This window comes from Carcharodon carcharias, chromosome 1 (genome assembly GCF_017639515.1).
Source record: "Carcharodon carcharias isolate sCarCar2 chromosome 1, sCarCar2.pri, whole genome shotgun sequence".
Classification (NCBI taxonomy): Eukaryota; Metazoa; Chordata; class Chondrichthyes; order Lamniformes; family Lamnidae; genus Carcharodon; species Carcharodon carcharias.
In genome coordinates, this window is record NC_054467.1 from 250,089,024 (window position 1) to 250,105,594 (window position 16,571).

Below are 16,571 nucleotides of genomic sequence, written 5' to 3' on the forward strand. Positions count from 1 at the left end.
ACAATTGAAAGGCTACATAGAGGGAACCTTTTTCCACTGGTGGGGGAATCTAGGACAAGGCAACATAATCTTAAATCAGGAGGGACATTAAGAAATACATCTACACGTGAAGGACGTTAAAAGTGTAGAGCTCTGTCCCACACCTGAGATCGATGCATTTTTGGTAGCATAGCGATAAAGAGATATGAGCCAGGTACATGGGCAGGCTAAGATACAAGTCAGGCATGGTGCCAGTGAATGGTAGAAGGCCCAAGGGATGAATGGCATCCTCCTGTCCCTGAGAGAAGGGTTGCATCAGTACAAACTGAAAGCTGAGGCTGGCTGACCCGTATGACACAGCTACTTTAACTCACCAAGTGCCATCAGCAACCTGCTACTTAATGAAAATTAAATTAAATTAGAAAACACTCCCACACAAAAAGGGCGGCAGAAATTTGGAGCACATTTCTGAGAACTGCAATTGAGGTTAGATCAATTGTTAATTTTAAATTTGAGATTGATCTCTCTCTCTAACAGGGCATTGGCAACCATGGACTTCCAAGAAGTGGGTGTTGGCGATGTTGAATCTCCAAGTTAATCAAGCTCTGGAGGCATGGATCATCTCCGTTGGTAGTACACTCATCCAGTTTGAAATCGTTCTTTGCCTATCTCGATCTCTTTCGCCATCGATCTTTTCCATGATTAGCATACTTTCTAAATCATGTTTTCTTATTATGCGCCCAAGAAATTCCAAATGGCTCTTCCTGATTTTGATCAGCAGAGTTCTTTCGGTGTCAGGTTTTACTAGCACCTTCTCATTGGCAGTGTGACTTGCCCGAGATATTTTCATTACTCGCCTCAAAAACCACAACTCTGCAGTTCAATTCTTTTCTGCATTGCTTAAATGATCATCCAACGCTCACTTTTGTGTGTCAAAAATTGGTGTGATGTAGCATTCCTGGATTTGTAGCTTTGCTTTCATGGCTAATTTTGAGTTGATCATAATCTTTTTCATTTTTCAAAATGCATCATTGGCCATTCCAATCCTTCATCTTATTTCTTGGTCGCACTTTCTGTCCGATGTTAACACAATTCCTATGTAACAAAATTTGTCTACCTGTTTGACACTGTCATTCTTCGTTGTGATCCTACATTCTGGGGCTGTTTTCTTTTTGGACACTACCAGACATTTTGGTTTTTTCTTACAATTTATGCTCAGCTCTTTCTTCTCACTTTCACTCGCTAGTCTATCCAGAATCTTTTGCAGTTTTTTTTTTGAGGTTGATAGAATTTTATTAATCAAAGATATTAAGGGATATGGAACAAAGGTAAAGTTAGGTCACAGATCAGCCATGATCTCACTGAATGGTGGAACAGACTTGAGGGTCAAGGATATACGGCCTCCTCCTGTTCCTATAAAAATGTTTCAGTTTTGCATTAATTTGCAATTGCTTGGATCCAAAAACTGTGAACCTCAGGGAAATATAGCAATATACAATTAGCACTGAAACACTGCCTCTTTCGCCAAGCTGCATGGGTCAGGGAACAGAATGGAAAGTATGGCCAAGATCACCTGTCGCAGTGGGAGCTGCCTCGTGAACTGTTCTTTTCTGATTCATGCTGTGCGTCCAGGAGGATTTTCTCCATGTCTCCGTTGTGGATAGAGCTCGAGGAGGGCACGTGCTCCAGGACCCGCGGGCCACTGTGTTGACTGTAGTCCAGCTCCACCCATGAACCTGAGAGAAAAAAGGAGACAACGTGAAGGGAGCTACCTCGAAACAAAATATCTGATTAATACAAGAGCTCAGTTCCGCCAGGGTAAAACCTGCAGAAGGGCGCCCTCGAGCGGTTACAGGGTGGGTCAGTGGGAAAGGGGTGCATCTGCTTCAGAAACAGCACCTAAAGCCAGTTCCTCTCCAAATTCCCATCCCTTTTCCTCTTCCTCCCTTACACCTGAATTCCATCCCAAGAGGATGAGGAATTTCTGGACTGGGATGTTGGAGTGACTGAAAAAGGTTCAAGGTTCATTCACTTGGATGTATGTTTCAATAGGGACTACAAAAGCACTTCATTGTCTATGAAGTGCTACAGAATGCTCAAGGTAAATAAAGGTACAGCTATTGTGGAAGTGTGAGGTAGCTGGACTATGAAGAGGTACAGAGAACAACGCGGGGGGTTGGGTTGATGGGGGGAGGGTTACTGAGCAACAATGTATGGGATGTCATTCCAACGTCCTCACACTGTTGCTCATTAATGCCTGCCCCAGCAGCCTGTGTTATTAACTGTATTTCTACTGATGTTAATCCAGCTCCGTCAAACTGTCACTCGGCAACTCCTCTCCAAGTATGCGTTACTGTCTGTAAATGTGCTGATATTAATCCAGCCCCCTCACACTAACACTCAGTAAACCCTCTTCCCCAGTGCCCAGTGTTACTGACTGTAACTCTACTGATGTTAATCCAGCTCCCTCACACTGTCACTCTGTAACCCCTCTCCCCGCCCAGTGCCCAGTGTTACTGACTGTGCCTGTACTGACATCAACCCAGCTCCCCATGCTGTCACTCAGTAAATCTTCCTGTGTTAACTTCCCGAGTCGCCTCGAAGCTGCTTCAGCTCAAACCCTCTGCTGCAGATCCAGCAAGATTGTATCAGGAGCTCCAGGGAAACTCCTATCATTCTAGGGGTTTATCCAGCTCAATAACACCTCCCAGCCAGACAATGACAATAACCTGCATCTGGACAACATCCTGAACATAGTAATATATTCCAACAAAATTCGACACCAAAGTCACATGAGGAGCACCGGGAGTAATTTGTGAATGTACACACTCTTTCATAAAAAGCCACTGTCCTGATATGTTTTCAGACACACAGTGAAGGGTTCTGAAACATCTCTCTTAATTACCAGCTAGTAGCATCTTGCTAATATCCCTCCTGGTTCTTCCACTTTGCTGAGCTCTTTTACTTCCTCCAAACACAGATGTGGAGATGCAGTCACCGATGCAGGTTCCTTGTGTTCCCATACTTTCATGATCTTGTCCCAAACCCATCGCTATAACCCACTAGGATTACAGAAACAGGTCAAGAGCTCCATTGAAGAGGTAGGTTTTAAGGAGCATCTTAAAGGACATGGATGTGAACAGGTTTAGGGAGGGAATTCCTGAGATTAGGGCCAAGGTTGCGGAAGGCACGGTCACCACTGGAGGATCAAAGAAAATCGAGGGCGGGCAAGGAGGCAGAGACCTCGAAGCAAGGCCATGAACAAAGCAAACCACGCACTAGGCTTTATTATTAGAGGGAAATTGATAAGTAGGGAATTTATATTAAACTTGTATTGAACCTTGGCTAGGCCACACCTACAGTGCTGTGTGCAGTCCTGATCGCCACATTATAAAAAGGATGTAGAGTCGCTGGAAAGGGTGCAGTGAAGATTAACAATGATGATACGAGAAATGCACGGGTATATACTATCAGGACAGGATGATCAGGCCGGGTCACTTTTCTCTCAAACAAAGGCCGAGGGCTCACCTAATAGAGGCCTTTAAAAACAGGGTGGCTACAGAGAGAATATTTCCTCTGGTGGGGAAGAGCATAACTAGAGCCCATCAATATAAGTGTCACCAAGAAATCCAGTACGGAATTCAGAAGAAAATTCTTTACCCAAAGAGCGGTGAGAATGTGGAATCCGCTACCACATGGAGTGGTTGAAGGGACAGAACGGATGCATTTGAGGGGAAGCTTCTCTTGGAGAAGGAAATAGAGGGTTAAGATGATAAATTTAAACGAGAAAAGTTAGGAGGAGGATCAAGTGAAGATTAAACGCCGGCCTGGACTGGATGGGGCCGAACAGCCTGTTTCTGTGCCGTATATACTACATAATCCTAGTGGGTTATAGAGATGGGGATGGGACAAGATCATGAAAGTATGGGAACACAAGGAACCTGCATCGGTGACCGCATCTCCACATCTGTGTTTGGAAGAAGGAAAAGAGCTCAGTGAAGTGAAAAAACCAGGAGGGAAATTAGGAAGATGCTACTAGCTGGTAATTAGGAGAGATGTTTCAGAACCCTTCACTCTGTGTCCGAAAACATATCGGGCAGAATTTTGCCGTCGGCGAGCAGGGGGCGGGGCCTGCTCGTTGACGCATAAAATGATGTGGAATGATGTTGGGCGAAACCCCCAATGTCATCCCGGTCCATTTAAAATTTCAGGAAGGTGGGGGCGCAGCCAAATCAGCTGCGGGCCCGCCGACTTGTCAATGGCCAATTGAGGCCATTGGCAGATCAATTAAAGTACTTAGTGTACCTGCCCGTCCAACCTTAAGGCCAGGAGCCCCGGTGGCAACTAGAGAAAACATGAAACCTCATCCACGGGCGGGATGAGGTTTCATGCAGGGTTTTAAATTTTTTAATAAAGTTATTATGTTAATTATGAACATGTCCCATCTCATGTGTCACATTGTCACATGAGGGGGACATGTTAGGGAATTTTTTTTATTATTTATAATATTTTTAAAAGTGTAAGCGATCTCCCTGAGGCAGCACTTAGCCTCACAGAGATGTGCGCTCTATCGTGCGCATGCGCAAAAGAGCACACTCTCGCATTCGAGGAATCCCCCTCGCCCACACAGGGAGCGCATGGAGCTTCCTGCCGGGCGTGACGCTGGGCAGGCCTTAATTGGACCGTCCACATAAAATGCCCTTCAGGTCAGTGGCTTTTTGTGAAAGAGTATGCACGTTCACAAATTACCCACAATTATTTTCTTTTCTTCCCATGTAATTAAATTGCAACATAGAAGATCCCCAGGCTGAATTGTCTAAACGCCAGGGTAAAGATCCACACCTTGATAGCCTGCATGGCTTCAGCCCGCTTTCTATGTGTAGGTGCGTGCTGCCTACAACCCAGTTATTTACTGTGAGGGCACCAACAGTGCCGATGGTGGCAGCCCTTGGATCTCCCCTCCCCTCTGATTTATATAACCCGTAACGTTGTTTAGGGAAGGAAATCTGTCACCCTTACCCCACCTGGGCTACATGTGACTCCAGGTCCACAGCAATGTGGCTGATTCTTAACTGCCCTCTGAAACGGCCCTAGCAAGCCACTCAGTTCAAGGGGCAATTAGGGATGGGCAACAAGTGCTGGTCTTGCCAGTGATGTCCACGTCCACATCCCATGAAAGAATATTTTAAAAAAGAGCAGTGTGTGAATCTACTAAATCTTCTGCAAGGTGGCACTCCCTTGACATATTTGCAACGGGTTTCCTGCCCAGTTCCCTTCACCTTCCTCCCTGCTTTCCAAAACCCTCCTTTCCCCTCATTTCTTTGGTAGAAATGGGAGTTATTGTCGAAACCCGAGTAGGAATGTCTTGCTCGTGCTCACTTGAAATGCCTTCCTACTAATGCGGGCTTGTTGAATGTCAAATTTTTCCAGTCTCTTTTCCTTACTTGTGCTTTCTTATCTCAATTGTAACCACAAAGTTATACAGCTGGAGGCAAACAACACTGCAGACAGACGTTTCGTGGGAATATACTTAAAGAATGGCTAGCTTAAAATAAATTGCCAGTCTTGGCACAGTTAGGGCTTTTACTGCTGAATCAGAATGTTGCAGGTTCAAGTCCCACACCAGATGTTTGAGCACATAATCCAGCTGACACTTCAGTACAGTACCGAGGGAGCGCTCCACCACGGGAGCTGTTATCTTTCAGATGAGACATTAAACATCATACCCTCTCAGGTGGACGCAAAAAAACAAAAAGAGCCCATGGCACTATTTCATTTTTATCCCCCAATCAACAATCTTATTTCATCATCGCTGGATCAAAACCCTGGAACTCCCTTGCAGCCTGCAGCAGCTCACCACCACCTTCTCAAGGGTAACTAGGGATGGGGAATAAATAAATGCCGGTGTTGCCAGCAGCGCCCGCATCCTGGGGGGAATGGATAAAAAAAATGATTACAAAGAAAAGCTGATTACCTCATGGCTGTTGGTGGGATCTTGCTGTGCACAAAACAGCTGCCGTGTTCCCTACAACAGTGACTGCACTTTAAAAGTACGTCACTGGCTATAAATCTGGGATGCCTGGAGGTTACAAAAGGCATTTTAGGACTTTTCTAGCGGCTGTGACAAAGAGCCACCAGAGATTGCGCTCGATTCTGTGCAAAAGTGAATGGTTTCGAGTCTCAGGCAACGTGATTACCTCTCAATTTTACTGCTGTCCCCTGCCTGCTCAATTCAATGCATGGCACCTTGAAATGATTTTGTGGGGCTGTGCACACACAGTATCTTGTGAGGGGCCTGCAGGATACATTCACTCTCGCTGCGCGTGGCTTAAGGAGGGCATTGGGCTCCTGACCCTCAGCTACAGGGCCCTGAATGCAGTGAGCCTGGGGTAGTTATGGTTTCCCCCACAACTCAGGACAGATCGGGAATCTCACTCGGGCTAAATCAGCACCGACAGAGGTGGAATACAGTAACTGTTTTCATGGATAAATTCAGCAATTCCCGTGCATAAACTTAGGGAGCACGCTGCCGATTACCAACTCCACAGCGGTGACGTGATGTGCACTTGTGAAATTGAGCCTGCAAGCCAAACAGGGGAGAGCTTCAAAGAGTTGGCACCAGCACGATGGGCTGAGTGATCTCTCTCTATGCCGAATCATTGTGATTCTATGGGCGGAATTGAATGCCCTCCAGCAGCAGCTTTGGAGGTAGGGAGGGCATTTCATTAGGCTGGTGGGTGCTGAGTCGTACCCTTCCATCTTCCCACCTATATCCGATTAAAGCTGGGGCAGGAAGGCTTGTGGACGGCCTCCCTGCCCGGGAGCTAATTGACTCCCTCAATTAATGGCCGTTGAAGGGCCTCATCCTGTCATCACTGGTATTCAACTAGCAATGGGCAAGGGGCTCATCATGCAAGAAACCGAAAAGCAAACCTTGCTTCATCCCCAGCTTTTATCCTATTTTTGGTCCTTTTCCCCCACCACTGTCCCACTAGGGCCATCTGTCACTTGATCATGTTGTTCTTTTCAGAGTGTTTATCCTTTCCCTGTTATTAATACATTCTGCTTTCTTACCTCAATGCCACTATCAGCACCTCCTTTAGCCCTTACACTGCCGTTAATGCCCCCTTTGTCCTTATGATCATGATATCTTTGCCAATCTCGCCTTAGCCCCCACCAATCGCTGGCCTTCTATCCAGCTTCACCTGCTCCACCCCCCCTTAACCAGTATAAGTTTCATCACGTCTCTACTTCTCTTTAGCTCTGAAGAAGAGTCATATGGACTCGAAACGTTAACTCTGTTTCTCTCTCCACAGATGCTGCCAGACCCGCTGAGTTTTTCCAGCATTTTCTCTTTTTGTTTCAGATTTCCAGCACCCACTGTATTGTGCTTTTATCTTTGTCACGTTTGCTTGCAGGCTCCCTAGAGTTTGGGGGGTTGGGGAGGGGGAGCTCCGATAGCCCACCCCTTTGCCCTTGCCTCTGAGCCCCCTCCCCCACGTGGCCCCACCCTGTGAACCCCCTCACTCGTCTTCAGCCTGGGGTCCTTCATTGATCCTGGGCCTCTGGCATGAGCACTGGCAGCAGCAGCCGCAGATCCCAGTGGCACTGACGGGCAATGGAGAGCCGCCAGCCTCTGATTGATCAGCAGCTTCTCAGGGCTTCGGTCTCGCCCCCGTTCACCATCCGTGGTTAACTAAAAAAGTTAAAGACAGTATCAAACTTAAAGAAAACGCATATAATTATGCAAAGACAGGTGGCAAGTTAGAAAATTGGAAAGAATATAAAGAACAGCAAAGAATGACAAAAAGATTAATAAGGAGGGAAAATTTAGAGTGCAAGACAAAGTTAGCTCTTAATATAAAGACAGATAGTAAGAGTTTCCATAGATATTTAAGTAAGAAGAGTTAACAAAGTGAGTGCTAGACCTATAGAGTGTGTGTCTGGGGAATTGATAATGGAAAGTAGTGAGATGGCGGATGAATTAAACAGGTATTTTGCTTCGGTCTTCATTACAGGGGACACAAGTAACATCCCAGAAATAGCTGTAAATCAGGAAATGGAAGGGAGGGAGGAACTCGGGAAAATTACAATCGCCAGGGAAGTGGTATTGAGCAAATTGTTGGGGCTGTGGGGCTGACAAATCCCCAGGTCCAGGTGGACTTCACCCTAAGGTCTTGAAATAAGTGTCTAGTGAGATAGTTGATGCGTTGGTTTTAATTTTCCAAAATTCCCTAGATTTGAGGAAGGTTCCATAAGAGTGGAAAATAGCGAATATAACTCCTTTATTCAAAAGGGGAAGGAGACAGAAAGCAGGAAACTACAGGCCAGTTAGCATAGGGAAAATGGTTAGAAGCTATTATTAAACATGATATAGTAGGGCACTTAGAAAAATTCAAGGCAATCAGGCAGAGTCAACATGGTTTCGTAAAAGGGCAATCATGCTTAAATACTTTATTGGAGTTCTTTGAAGGAGTTACATGTGCAGTGGAGAAAGGGGAACTGGTGGATGTACTGTACTTAGATTTCCTGAAGGCATTTGACAAACTGCCACATCAAAGGTTATTTCAGAAAATAAAACCTCATGGTGTAGGGGGTAACATGTTGGCATTCATAGAAGATTGGCTAGCTAACAGAAAGCAGAGTTGGCATAAATGGGTCTTTTTCTGGTTGGCGGGATGTAGCGAGCGGTGTGCCACAGGGATCAGTGCTGGGGTCTCAACTTTTTACAATTTATATAAATGATTTGGATGAAGGGAACGAAGGGATGGTTGCTAAATTTGCTGATGACACAAAGATAGGTAGGAAAGTAAATTGTGAAGAGGACGGAAGGAGGGTACAAATTGACATAGACAGGTCAAGTGAGTGGGCAAAGATCTGGCAAATGGAGTATAATGTGGCAAATGTGAAATCGTTCATTTTGGCAGGAAGAATAAAAAGGAAGCATATTATCTAAACAGTGAGAGGTTGCAGAGCTCTGAGATTCAGAGGGATTTGGGTGTCCCAGTGCATGAATCACAAAAGGTTAGTATGAAAGTACAGCAAGTAATTAGGAAAGCCGATAGAATGTTATCATTTATTATGAGGGGAATTGAATGCAAAAGTAAGGAGGTTATGCTTCAGTTGTACAGGTCATTGGTGAGATCACATCTGGAGCACTGTGTATAGTACTGGCCTCCTTATTTAAAGAAAGATGCAAATGCATTAGAAGCAGTTCAGAGAAGGTTTACCAGACTAATACCAGGAATGGGCGGGTTGCCTTATGAAGAAAGGCTGGACAGGTTAGGCTTGTATCAACTGGAATTTAGAAGAGTAAGAGGCGGCTTAATTGAAACCTTTAAGATCCTGAGGGGTCTTGACAGGGTGGATGTCGAGAGCATGTTTCCTTTTGTGGGAGAATCTAGGACTAGGGGTCACTGTTTAAAAATAAGGGATTGCTCATTTAAATCAGAGATGAGGAGAAATTTTTTCTCTCGGAGGTTTGAGAGTCTTTGGGACTCTCTTCCTCGATAGGTGGTGGAAGCAGGGTCTTTGAATATTTTTATGGCAGAGCTAGGTAGATCCTTGATTAACAAGAGGGTGAAAGGCTGTTTGGGTAAGCAGGAATGTGGGGTTGAGGTTACATTCAGCTCAGCCATGATCTTACTGAATGGTTGGGCAGACTCAAGGGGCCGAGTGGCCTACTCCTGCTCCTAATTCGCATGTTCATATCCCTCTCTCTATTTGAAGGAGTGCAGGTGATTTCTACCCATTGCCCCAGCAAATATTTAACTAACATTACTAAAAACATACAATCCGGCGATTTGTTGCATTGCTCTTATTGGGATCTTGCTGTGCACAATTTCGCTGTGTGTAGAAATGCAAGTCATTCATTAGCTTTTTTTGATGATGACCAGATACTCTTGCTTTCAGTGTTGTTTGTAGGATAAGTGTCAGTCAAGACACCCCGAAAACTCCCCTGCTCTTTTACATAATAGGGTCATGGAATTTCTGCACCCCTGAGAGGGCAGACAGGACCACAAGTTCACGTCTCTCTGAAAGACAGCACCACTGGCAGTGCAGCACACCCTCAGCATCTAACTGAAGCTTCAGACTGGAATAGATGGAACTTCAATCCATAACCTTCTGACTCAGAGACAAGAAAGCAGCCGCTAAGGCACAGCTAACACTTCAACCAGGGTCTAAACTAAGGCCCTGTCTGGTCAGGTGAATGTTAAACATCTTGTAGAAATATGTTGGAACAGAACAGTGAAGTCCTGCCACTGCTTTTGGCTAGGATTCAAATCAAATTAACTGGGATGTCATCGCATTGTTATTTATGGGACCTAGTACTATAACAGGAAGCACACACCAATGGAATCCATTACCAGTGAATGAGCCATATCTGAGGGATGTGTGACTTGCTCCAATATTCTTTAACCAGTTCTGCAGTACAGTGGTAGTGAGGGGGGAATGGAGTGAGGGAGGATTTGAGTGTGCAATCCACGATGGCACTGCAGCACTGACGCAATTTCAGAGGCACTTTTCTTCATGTTCTTCAGAGGACATGTTAAATTGTGGTCCCAACTGCATATCAAGTGGATATTAAAACAGGAAGATTCCCTTCTTCAACAGCTGGGCAGTAATCTGTCAGAAAGCATCACTCGTCTTTTATTGAACCCGCCTTCCTTAATACCATCAATGTTCTGCCCCTCTTCAAGAACTGCAGTCACAGAATCGGTACAGCACAGAAGGCCATTCAGCCCATCATGTCTGCGCTAGCCTGCCGAATGAGCAATTTACCAAGTGCCACTCCCTATAACCCTGCACATTCTTCCTTTTCAGATAATAATCCAATTCCCTCTTGAATGCCTCAATCCATCACACTGTCAGGCAGTGTAATCTCGATCGTAAACACTCACTGCATTATAATGGTGATCTGAAGAAAACCTTCGCTTCTTTTGCCAATTAATTTAAATCTGTGTCACCTCGTTCTCGATCCTTCCACCAGTGGGAACAGTTTTTCCCCATCTACTCTGTCAAGATAATCCATGCAACCAAGGCAATCTCATGAAGGTTGAACATAATTGGGAGTGGTCAGAGGGGAGATTTTCCTGTGCACTAGATTATCAATTTTAAATTCCCCACTCCCTTTTCCTTTCTAAGAGGCGGCTCTTAATGCTCCGTCCCCTCTGTGGGGAGGTGCATTCTGGTGATATTAATGATAATTGAAGGTTAGGCCATGTTTATCTGCCCTAACTGGTCATTATAGCTGCCTGTCAGGCCCCAGTGTCCATCGTTCCAAGGTTAGCTGATGACATTTGCACACATTCCCTCCCTGCCATGATAACAATCCCTTTCAGGCAGATCAGTTCTTCCTCTTTGAATACTTATCCAATTCCATTGAAAAGCCCTCAATCGCCACTTGTAGCAAAGCATCCCCATGTCTTAGTGATCCTCTGTCTAACCCCTCCATTCATTCTCCAAAGGCTAATCGAGACCAAATGCCTCATGTCACCAATGCGCCAACCAGTGGAAAGAGTCTTCCATTGTTTGCCCTCCAAGAGCTGTTCATACAACTTTAAGAAGGTCTCTATTCAAAATAAAGAGCAACTAATTAGATAGAGCACTGCATCACACAAGAGGTCCTGTGCAGGATTCTGCTGGAGAATAGGAACTAGAATAAAAGCAGTCCTTTTCAAATGGTGCCTTAGGCAAACACAGTGCTCAGAAGTAATAATCAGACCACACACATGCATGAACAGGCATTCCTCCTTCTCAGGCAATCTCTCGGGATCGAGGATGACTTGCTTCCACTCCAGTTCAGTGAGTTCTGAGATGGCTGACGTGTCCAATGTGTGGCCTGCAGACTCTGCCACATGTGGTGTTTGAAGGGTAGGGCGGACGTGTTGTTTGGGTGGTTTGCATGTTCCCTCCACCAGGGGAATTGAAGGGAAATACTTTCACAAAGAGGATTGATAAGATCCGAAGCCCACTTCCTGAAAAGGTGATGGAATCAGATTTCATAAGAATTTGAAAAGGCAATTGGGCATGCACTTGAAATTTATTAATTTGCAGGGCTACAGCGAAAAAGCTGGGGAGTAGGATTAAATTGAACAGTTCTTACAAGGAGCCAGCACCGGCATGATGGGCTGAATAGCTTCCTTCAGTGCTGCTAGATCCTATCATTCTACATATATATGTGCACCCATATATATATATATATATATGCCAAGTATGCATGGACATACTCCAGCACAGGTACATACAAAAAGTAATAGCAGAGTCAACGATACTACAACACAGATCCCTCCAGTCAAGTGTCCATTTTACCCTCTTCCCCCTGCCCCTTCACCATGCTAATATACAGCTCTCCAGCACATTGACTAAGGAGCCATTCACCATCGTTACTGCTGCTGAGCAACTCAAGACCAATTGGGGGAATCTAGACAGCTGGTGCTGGGGAGACGGTTTAGACAGCCAGAGTTGGTGAGGGAGTCCAGACAGCCGGCGCTGGCGAGGGGGTCTTGACAGCCGGCGCTGGCGAGGGGGTCTTGACAGCCGGCTCTGGCGAGGGGGTCTTGACAGCCGGCGCTGGCGAGGGGGTCTTGACAGCCGGCGCTGGCGAGGGGGTCTTGACAGCCGCGCTGGCGAGGGGGTCTTGACAGCCGGTGTTGGCGAGGGGGTCTAGGCAGCCAGTGCTGGTGAGGGGGCCTGGACAGACAGTGCCGGTGAGGGATTCTAGACAGCCGGTCTTGATGAGGGGGTCTAGACAACACCATAGAAAAGATATAGTGCAGAAAGAGGCCATTCAGCCCATCATGTCTGCATCAGCCAAAATACAGAAAATAAAAAAGAAACTAGCTGCTTATTTTAATCCCATTTTCCAGCACCAGGTCCATAGCCTTGCAGGTTACTGCACTTCAGGTGCAGATCCAGTTATCTTTTAAATGAGTTGAGCATTTCAGTTTCAGCCACCAATTTAGGCAGTGAATTCCAGATGCCCACCACCCTCTGGGTGAAAATGTTTTTCCTCATGTCCCCTCTAATCATTCTACCAATCTCCTTAAATCTATGCCCCCCTCGGGTAATTGACCCCTCAGTTAGAGGAAACAGGTCTTTCCTGTCTACCCTAACTAGACCCCTCATAATTTTATACACCTCAATTAGGTCACCCTTCAGCCTCCTCTGTTCCAAGGAAAACAGCCCCAGCCTATCCAATCTTTCCCCATAGTTGCAAATTTCAAGCCTGGCAACATTCTTGTAAATCTCTTCTGTGCTCGCTCCAGGGCAATTAAGTCCTTCCTGTAATGTGGTGACGAGAACTGTACATAAAATTCCAGCTGTGGCCTAACCAGCATTTTATATAGTTCCAACACTACACCCCTGCTTTTGTATTCAATATCTCATCCAATAAAGGAAAGCATTCCATACTCTTTCTTGGCCACCTTGTCCACCTGTCCTGTCATCTTCAGGGACCTGTGGACATGCACTCCAAGGTCTCTCACTTCCTTAACCCCTCTCAATGTCCCTCGTTTATATTATGGCCTTGCTTTGTTTGCCCTCCCCAAATGCATCACCTCATGCTTTTCCAGACTGAATTCCATTTGCCAATTTTCTGCCCACTCAACCAAACCATTGACATCATTCTGGAGTCAGCAGCTATCCTCTTCACCATCAACTACACGGCCACCTTTTGTGTCATCTGCAAATTTCCCAATCATACCTCCCACATTTATGTTTAAATCATTAAATATACAACAAACAGCAAGCGCCCCAAAACTGAGCCCTGTGGAACGCCACTGGAAACCACTTTCCATTCTCAAAAAGCCCTTTGACCATTACCCTTTGTTTCCTGTCGCTGAGCCAATTTTGGATCCAACTCGCCACCTTCCCCTGTATCTCATGGGATCTCACTTTTGTGACCAGTCTGCCATGTGGGACTTTGTCAAATGTCTTACAGAAATCCATGACTACTTTCGCAAGCTCTCCCCTAAGCTTTGTAAAATTTGTCTTCCCCCAATTTAGAACTTTCACTCCTGTTCTATCTTTGCCCTTTTCCATAATGATGCTAAATATTATGGTCATTATCTCCAAAATGGTCCCCTGCTGCTAGCTCATCCACTTGCCCAGCTTCATTTCCTCAAACTAAATCTAGAGTTGCGCCCCCCTCTCATTGGGCTTGTTTTGTGCTGGCTAAAAAAGTTCTCTTGAAAGCAGTTCAAGAATTTTGCGCCCTCTGTGCCCTTCACACTGTTCATATCTCAATTGATATTAGGGCAGTTGAAGTGTTGAACTATTACTGCCTTATTGTTTTTGTGCTCAGAAATTAGCCGACATATTTGATCTTCTAACTCCCTTCCACTATTTGGGGGTCTAGCAACGTGGATGCCCCTTTTTTATTGTTGATTTCCCACATGGTGGAGTGTTGGTGAAGGAGTCTAGGCAGCCTGTGCTAGTGAGCAATTTGACTGAAAACATTCCCTTCGCTCCATTTAATATTCTGGCCAAGAAACCATCAGCTTCTCTGTTCTCGCTGTCATCTTAAGGAAGAAACACTGGCATTTGCAATGGCAAGTCACACATCCCTCAGAAGTGTCTCAAATTGATTCACTGGTAATGAATTCCTCTGAGATGCTTTTACTATTATAGCACAGGTCCCATAAATAGCAATGCGATGACAGCCAAGTTAATCTAGTTTAATGGAATCTTTGCCAAAAGTACAGTCAAGGTTCCTCTGTTCCTCTCCAAAACACTTCGACATCTTTTAACATCCACCTGTTTAGACAGACAAGACCTCAATTTAGCTCCTCACTTAAACACTAACTTTGTCTAAGCTGGAGCACTGTCACTATGGAGTCACCATTCCCAGTGAAGTATTGAGAAGCACTATACTTTGACCACTTCAGCCTGTTCCAGCTTCCAACGGGGCCACAGTGATCTCTACCTCCAATACACTTCCTGCCCTATCCCCAGCTTGGCTAAAGGTGCTACATGAATGAAAGCTGTTGCTGCCTCTGCCTTCACTGCCAGCATATCTTGTTGCAATAGGCATAAGGTGCACGAACATGGGCTCTCCCTCCCTCTCAGCACAAAACCCAATCTGCTACGTGTCATGTAATCAAGGTGCTCCCACTTTCCATGAAAACAACTTACCCACCTGTAACCATCAATACCCTTGCCTGACAAAGACACAACCATTGTATTAACTCAATGCCCATGTTTCTATGCGCCGGGTGGCTCAGGGGCAAAAACGTTGGGTGATTTTACTGCCCTCCTTATGCAATCATGGATGGAGTTGTGGGGTGGCAAGTGGGCAGCTGCTGTCCTGGCTAAGGGGAGGGTTAAACTTGGTATCAGTCCTGGATAAAAGGAGGAAATCAATTCTGCCAGTGTAGTCTCAGCAGGTCTTCCAACTCTGATATGCCAGATTGAAACAATCTAACCAAGGCCATCAGAAGACCCTGCTCGAGGGCTTGAGACCTGGGCCCCCAGTAGTTTCAATGTCAGCTGCAAGGTAAGACTCCATTCTAAGCACTATGTTTAAAGGATGACTGATCTAGATCTCCAATTCTCCTCCCCTGGGTGGGAGTCTACTGGAATGAGTCGACTAGTCTGCTAAGCAGTGTTGCTAGCAATCCAGGAGAAGGAGGCTCATAATACGAGAAAATACCGTAATCCTCAATGTTCCCTTTGACACCGGGACTCCAGGGGCCCCATCATGGTCTACTCCATGATCCGGAGACACAACTCCTCTGTAGAGCTCAGGAAATGGCCAGGTCCCCGCTGGCTTTTCCCTGCTCCCTTACATCGTGTGCCACCTTATCCTGCAAGAGAGAGGACAGAAAGTCAGTGCTGGTGTAGTTCCATACTGATCTGTGGGTGACATACTTACCATTGCTGAACAGTTGGACGTATGTGGGACCATGTGCGGTGGGAAAGAGTCTGGAAGCATCGATACATATGTCAGCACACGATAGAGTACCTGGGTGTCTGGCATGAGTTCTGAGTGCTGTGGAGTGTGGCTCAGTGAGTTGCATGGAGCAGCGTGGAAGGCTGGTGTTGTGGTGGGTAGATGTCATGTCAGGATGCATTCACTGACCTTGGCCATCCATGTGAGGTCATTAAACTTCTTGTGGCACTGTTGCCAGGTTTTCAGGTCCAGAATCTGGAAATTGACCTCCTTAGTCCATTGCCCCCACTTGCCTGGATGAGTGCAGTTCCAACTACAATCAAGAAGCTTGATACCATCTAGGACAAAGCAGCCTGCTTGATTGGCACGCCAACCACAAACATTCACTCCCTCCACTACCGATGCACGGTAACAGCAGTGTGTACCATCTACAAGATGTACTGCAGGAATTCACCAAGAATCCTTAGACAGCACCTTCCAAACCCATGACCACTACCATCTAAAAGGACAAGGGCAGGAGGTACATGGGAACACCGTCACCTGGAAGTTCCCCTCCAAGTCAGTCACCATCCTGACTTGGAAATATATCGACGTTCCTTCACTGTCGCTGGGTCAAAATCCTGGAACTCCTTCCCTAACAGCCCTGTGGGTGTGCCTACACCACATGGGCTACAGCAATTCAAGAAGGCAGCTCACCACC

The 16,571-nt window shown here is 45.9% G+C and overlaps 1 protein-coding gene across 1 annotated transcript in view; it reads right to left on the reverse strand.

Moving 5' to 3' along the window:
- The window catches only part of LOC121277467 (BCL2/adenovirus E1B 19 kDa protein-interacting protein 3-like), a 42,179-nt gene that overhangs the window by 9,348 nt on the left and 16,260 nt on the right, over positions 1–16,571 (reverse strand). Inside the window, exon 2 of the mRNA XM_041187034.1 lies at positions 1,553–1,715. Coding sequence (XP_041042968.1) covers positions 1,553–1,715 — 163 coding nt within the window. The remainder of the gene's footprint in view (positions 1–1,552; positions 1,716–16,571) is intronic.